This window comes from Musca vetustissima, unplaced genomic scaffold, assembly GCF_032173495.1.
Source record: "Musca vetustissima isolate MV318-11 ecotype Yass unplaced genomic scaffold, APGP_CSIRO_Mvet_v1 utg2072, whole genome shotgun sequence".
Classification (NCBI taxonomy): domain Eukaryota; kingdom Metazoa; phylum Arthropoda; class Insecta; order Diptera; family Muscidae; genus Musca; species Musca vetustissima.
Window position 1 is genome coordinate 360,185 of NW_026886532.1, and position 7,092 is coordinate 367,276.

Consider the following 7,092-nt stretch of genomic DNA (forward strand, 5'->3'; position numbering starts at 1 on the left):
TACGTATTTTAATAAGAAATGATTTTTTAGTCGATTTTACATACTTTTTCATATTGGACCAAAATGTCCTCTTAAAACAAATTTTTGGGTACTAATGTCAATGGAAAAATTATTCCACATAAAATTTCACTATAAGTCAGCGAACAAATAAAAATTCTATATATAATAAATACCCTTGAAATCCCTCCGATAATGTGGGAAACTTAGCTGCAATTATTTATGATTCATTTTGTATAAATTTCTTCAAATTGAGCCAAAATTTCCTATTAGACTTAATTTTAAAGCCTTGATGCTAATGAAAGAAATGTTCTACGATAAATTTCACAAAAGGTCCTCTCAAGAAAGAAACCGGTATATATGATAAGTATCATTAAAAATTAATAATATATAAATGCGCAAATATACAAGAATTTTTGGGTTATTTTTTGTATTTTCATAATTGGTCGAAATCGACATAAATTGTTCGTTATAGAGGTTCGATATTAGAGAGAAAAATGTTCTCCATCAAATTTCACTATAACTCACCGAAGAAACCTAACCCCTATATCTATTATATACCTTTGAAATCGTCCCGACAAATAGGGCATTTTAACTGGAAATATTTTTGATCCAATTTGTAACTTTTTCACCCAGTTCGGGTAAATTTTCCTAGAAGACTTCGTTTTTGAGACATGATGCTAATGAAGAAAGTATTCTATGGGAAATTTTACTATGGGTCACCTCAAAAAAGAAACCGGTATATATGATAGATATTAGTAAAAATTAATAATATGCAAATACGCAAATATGCAAGAATTTTTGGGTAGTTTTTGCATTTTCCTCATAGGTCGAAATCGGCCATAATACTTCGTTATAGAGGTTCGGTATTTATGAGAAAAATTTTCTATATAAAATTTCACAATTATTCACCACAGATACGAAACCCCTATATATAATATTTACCGTTAAAATCATCCCGACAATGTAGACATTTTAAGTGGAAATATTGTTGGTCAGTTTTGTATCTTTACCAACAAATTGGGCCAAAATTTCCTTGAATTGTTAGTTTTTGGCGCTTGATGATAATGAAAGAAATGTTATACGGAAAATTTCACTATAGGTCACCTCAAAATTGAAATCGGTATAAACGATAGATATCATAAAAAATAATAATACGTAAACACGTAAATATGCAAGAATTTTTGGGTTATTTTTGTGTATTTCATAATTGGTCGAAATCGTATATTATACTTCGTTGCAGAGGTTTGGTATCAATGGATAAAATATTCTACACAAAATTTCCAATAAAATCGAAAGGGTTTCAGAGGCCAACTATCCTCCAGAAGAGCAAGAACATTGATTAGATTTATGAGCAAAAACTATATATATGATTTTTTTGGATATTTTTGTATCTTTCATAATTGGTTGAAATCGTCAATAATACTTCGCTGTAGAGGTTTAGTAGTAATGAGTAAAATATTCTACATAAAATTCCACTATGTGTTGCCGAACAAAAGAAATCAATAGATCTAATATATATACCTAAAATATCTGCGGCAATTTTAATACATAAAATGCATTATTTTTGGTCTAATTTGAGTATATTCGGAATTGTTCGAAATCTATCGGAATTCTTGCTTCTAGGGTTTTGGTATCAATGGAGAAAATATTCTACATCAAATTTCACTATGGGTCACCGAAGAATAGAAATCGATAGCTGTTACGAATATCCCTTAAAAATGCGATGCAATTTGAAAACCCCCCAGAAAATAGACATTTCTTGGTAAAATTTGAGTATTTTCAGATTTGGTCCAAATCTACCGGAATACTTTATTTTAGGCAAGTGATGTTAATGGAAAATATGTTCCTTATAAAATTTCACTATGGGTCGCCGAAGAAACGGAATCGATAGATGTAATATATATACCTAAAATATCTGCGGCAATTTTAATACATAAAATGCATTATTTTTTGTCTAATTTGAGTATATTCGGAATTGGTCAAAATCTATCGGAATACTTGCTTCTAGGGCTTTGGTATCAATGGAAAAAATGTTCTACATCAAATTCCACTATGGGTCACCGAAGAATAGAAATCGATAGATGTTACGTATATCCCTTAAAAATGTGATGCAATTTGAATACACCACAAAAAATAGCCATTTCTTGGTATAATTTGAGTATTTTCAGATTTGGCCCAAATCTCCCGGAATACATTCTTTTAGGCAAGTGATGTTAATGGAAAATTTGTTCTCTATAAAATTTCACTATAGGTCACCGAACAAAAGTATTCTCTAGATCTAATATATACCCCTGAAAATTAGTAAAATTTAAAGAAACATATTTTTAGGGCATTTTTTTACTTCAAATGGAAATTGGCCGAAATCACCCTGAATAATTTCTTTTAGGTTTATGGTACCAATTAAAAAAATATTCTTTATAAAAATTCATAATAAAATCGAAAGTGTTTCAAAGACTCCCATACTCCAGTAAAGCAAGAACTTCCATTAATCTGATGCGCAAAAAGAGTTCTTTAATCGAATCAAACTTTATGCTATCTAAACACTCTATGTCTATTGAAAATTTACAATTTTTTGAAAACATTTTTTTTTGCACGTCTACAAAATTTTTTTATTGAATGATAAGGAACACAATAAAAAATATTTCTAAATTAAAAAAAAAATACTAACACTTCATCTTATCTTTGCAGAATAGGTGACAACATTTTTGGAAGGAAATTAGATTGATATCAGCAGCGTCAGCTCTACCGCACTCACCCTATCTGGTTCGGAATAATAACAATAAATCGAAACAACGAAATTGACCTCCTCCCCAGATCACCATGGTCCAGGAATGTAAACGTGTTAGCGGGGTGAATAGCACCAGCAGTACCCTCGAACTACCCATGGACAGTTACAGTCAAAATTCACATGCCGATTTAAAGCCACGCAAACCACGTGTCTACAAATCGAAAGTATTCGTTATTGCTGTGTCATTTTCATCTATTCTCCTAGTGGTTATGATCGCTGCTTTTGCGGTCCATTATACTGTGGGATTTCCATCGTCGAAAACAGCCGATGTAGGTGAAAAAGATGCTCTGACAATGGCTCTGCCCGAAGAACAACGTCTGTGGGTTGAGGAAGGTATTACGGAGCTGAAAAAAGCTGTCGATCGTGTTGATAATAAACGGAGAGCCCGTAATGTTATTCTCTTTGTGGGTGATGGCATGGGTCCGAATACCGTGACGGCTGCCAGAATAATGGGATTCAAGGAGGAGGGTTTGATGGCATGGGAAAAATTCCCCGATATGGGCCTATTGAAGGTAAGTTGGGAGGTAATATAAGGCGAAACATAATGAATGCGCAGAAAAATAACGAGAATAACATTTTGAAGCCAAGCCTCAAAGCAAATAACTCATTGTGTTTCGGCATTTTTAGCCCCGCATTTTAATCTCTGATTCATTATTTGGCATTCCACATGGCTTCTGGCAAAAAACAATAATTTTTATTAAAGAAAAGCCTAGCTAAAGGCTAACGTAGCTTTAAGCCGAAGTTTGCATTGTGTTTGGAGGGATTTTCTACATGAGATTTACTGTTTGATTTCGGTTTTATCTTTTTGTCTTGTCTAAAACATAACATAATTGCTAGGACTTTAATTAAAGAAAAATATGCACAAAGCTTAAAGACAAAGAGTTCATTGTGTTTCGTCTGGTTTCTTCTCGTATTTTACTCTCTGATTCTTTATTGTGGGCATTTCACATGGCTTCTGATAAAAATCAAGAATTTTTATTAATGAAAAGCCTACCTAAAGGCCAACAAAGCCTCAAAACGAAGACTTCATTGTGTTTGAAAGATTTTCCTCATGAGTTTTACTCCTTGATTCGAGTTATGATATTTCCTTCCTATTTTGGCTTAAACAAAACATAACTGCTAGACCTTTAATTAAATAAAAGGATCCACAAAGCCTCAAAACAAAGAGTTCATTGTGTTTGGACCTTTTTCTTTACGTGTATTACTCTCTGGGCTTTTCTTTAACATTTCTTATGACTTATGGCAAAAAATTGACAATTTTTATTAACGAAAAGCCTGACTAAAGGCCAACAAAGCCTCACACCAAAGATTTCATTGTGTTTTGGCTTTTTCTTCGTGCATTTTCCCTTTGTGATTCTTTATTTTAATTTTTTGATGTAAACGAAACATTCTTCCCATCTATTCTCTTAAAAAAATCATTTACGGAACCAAGCCGTAAAGCAAAGTGTTCAATATGTTTCGGCGTTTTTTGTTGCATTTTACAATCGTATTTTTCTTTTAACGTTTTTTAGAGGAATTTTAGAACTTAAGACAAAAAATTCAGATTACAAATCTTGTCTTAAAGATCGGTTGAAGCCTCATGGGGAAGTCTTTATTGTGTTTGGGCTTATTTTTGCGCTTTCTGATCCTTATTTTAATATTTTTCGCTTTGCAAAACCGAACTTTCTCCCTATCAATTATATTACAAAACATTGACGAAGCCAAGTCTTAAAGTAAAGAGTTCATTGTGTTTATGCTTTTTTCGTTCTTTTTACACTTCGGAAGGAATTTTGGGCATCAACGCAATGAATTTTTTATGTTTATAGCCCTGAGCTACAAAGAAAATCCTGTCTAAAGAGCGTTTAAGGCCCGTAACGAAGATTTCATTGTGTTTGCATGTTTTTCTTCACGTCTTTTACTTTCTGAATCTTCTTTCAAAATAATTTGATGTTTTTTGCAAAAAGGAAACGTTTTTCCGTAAAGCCTTTAAGCAAAGAGTTCATTGTGTTTTGGCCTTTTTTAGCGGAATTTCGGTTTCCAAGGCAAACAATACTTTATGTTTGTAGCCTCGACACTTTTAAAAAGAAACTTTTTTCCTTAAAGCCTTAGAAAAAGTTTTCATTGTGTTTTGGCTTTTAAGTGGGAATTTGGGTCTCAAAGCTAAGAATTCATTATGTTTCAACCCTCGAGACCTTAAAAACTAATTTTTCATGTATTTCTCTCTCCCTCCCCCTCTTTTCAGACCTATTGTGCCAATAAGCAAGTACCAGATTCCTTCTCCACAGCCACCGCCCTTTTCACCGGAGTTAAAGTAAATTATGAAACCGGTGGTGTTGATTCCTCCGTACCGTTGGGAAATTGTTCTGCCTCCCTAAACCCCGATCGCCATGTCCATTCCATATTGAAATTGGCACAAGAAGATGGCAAATTGACCGGCTTTGTTACCAATACCCGTGTAACCCATGCCACCCCAGCTGCCCTGTATGCCCATACCCCAGATCGCCGCTGGGAATGTGAACAGAAAATGCCTGCCACAGCTACGGAGGAAGGTTGCCGAGACATTGCCCGCCAACTGATCGAAGAACCCACAGGTCAAAAAATCAATGTCATTATGGGTGGCGGGCGACAAATGTTAGTATCCGATGTTACCGATTCCGAAGCGGATCCCATTGATACGTGGTCGTGTAAATCTGCCGATGGTCGTAATTTAATTAAGAAATGGTCCGACATTAAGGCCTCGGAAAATGAGGCCCATGTTGTGGTACAAAACACTGGAGAACTGGAAGCCATTAATGCCGAGGAAACAGATTATGTTTTGGGTATCTTTGCCAATGGTCATTTGAAATATGAACATGAGAGGGATACCTCACCCCAAGGCATGCCATCGTTGAAACAAATGACCCTTAAAGCTCTAGAAGTTTTAAGATCGAAAGATCAAGGATTCCTTTTAGTGGTCGAGGGTGGTATGATTGATCAGGCCCATCATCGTGGCACGGCACGCAAGGCACTCAATGAAGTTTTGGCATTTAATGATGCCATAAATGCTACCATTAATGCCTTGGGTTCAGATTTGCAGGATACATTGGTTATTGTAACAGCAGATCATTCTCACACCCTGGCGATTAATGGTTATGCCGCAAAGGGTTCGAATATTTTGGGGATAGCTGGAACATCGAAAACTGAAGGAACCCCTTATACGATTTTGTCATATGGCACAACATATGAAGGTTTTCAGGCGGATGCAAATGGTCGCAGAAAGGATCCATCGTTGCAGGATACCACCGATTGGGAATACACGCAGCAAGGTGTTGTAAATACCGATGAAAATTATCATGGTGGTAGTGATGTGACAATTCATGCAACGGGTGAGTTTATGGTTAAATATTTTTTATCAGTGGCTTAGGTGGGGTACACACTACCAATTGGGGCTTTCAATTTTTCCAATAGCCTTAAATGTTTTTGTGAATGCCTAACGAATGACCGACCAAACCAATCAAACTTGATAGTATGTACCCTGCTTTATGTACTACCAAAAATTTCCATCTCTGAATGATGGACTTGAACGTTCAAATGACTAAGCTACACCACTTTACGTACAGTCAAATTTCTCATAGACAGTCAAATAAACCCCAAATTTCCCATAGACTGTCAATCATAACCGGTAGTGTGTACACCACTTTACGTATTGTCAAATGTTCCATCCCTAAATGTGAGTACACACTATCAGTTTGGAGTTTTTTTTTTAACGATTACTGATTTACCAACAGCAATAAATATTTACTTGGCGTTTACATAATCAAAAAGGCAAAATTAGCTCCCAACTGTAAATCAAATCTAATAGTGTGTACCACACTTAAACGATCTGACAACCTTTAATTATTATTTAATACTTATGTTATTCTTTCCGTTTTATTTTCCAGGTGCCATGTCATATCTATTCCACGGCGTGCATGAACAATCCTATGTGGCCCATGCCATAACATATGCCCTGCGTATTGGTCGTTTCCGTGACAGTTCGATTGCCGAAAGTTTGGCGGATTTATTGCCTTTGTAAGGCTTTTAAAATATCTGAAATCTAATAAATGAATTAATTTTGCATCTACGAATTAATGGGACCCACATCTTGAATACAATCGCCAAAATTATCACTCCGATCCCTCCCACCTTTAGTTTTAATTTAATTTTTAAGTAGTGTCAATGTATATGTAAGACACAGAGTTGCAATAGATTTGTGATATATGAACGCTCAAATGTTTATAATCAATATAAACAGATATAGATTTAAGTTTGACAAAAAAATAAACAGATTTTTTTAAATAGTTACG

At 34.8% G+C, this 7,092-nt stretch overlaps 1 protein-coding gene across 1 annotated transcript; it reads left to right on the plus strand.

Moving 5' to 3' along the window:
- Positions 1-2,839: 2,839 nt before the first annotated feature.
- Positions 2,840-6,837, plus strand: LOC133334009 (alkaline phosphatase). Its single transcript, XM_061542310.1, has 3 exons — positions 2,840-3,300; positions 5,010-6,132; positions 6,688-6,837. The coding sequence occupies exons 1-3, from the start codon at positions 2,884-2,886 to the stop codon at positions 6,819-6,821; spliced, it is 1,674 nt and encodes a 557-aa protein (XP_061398294.1). The 5' UTR covers positions 2,840-2,883; the 3' UTR covers positions 6,822-6,837.
- Positions 6,838-7,092: the final 255 nt, after the last annotated feature.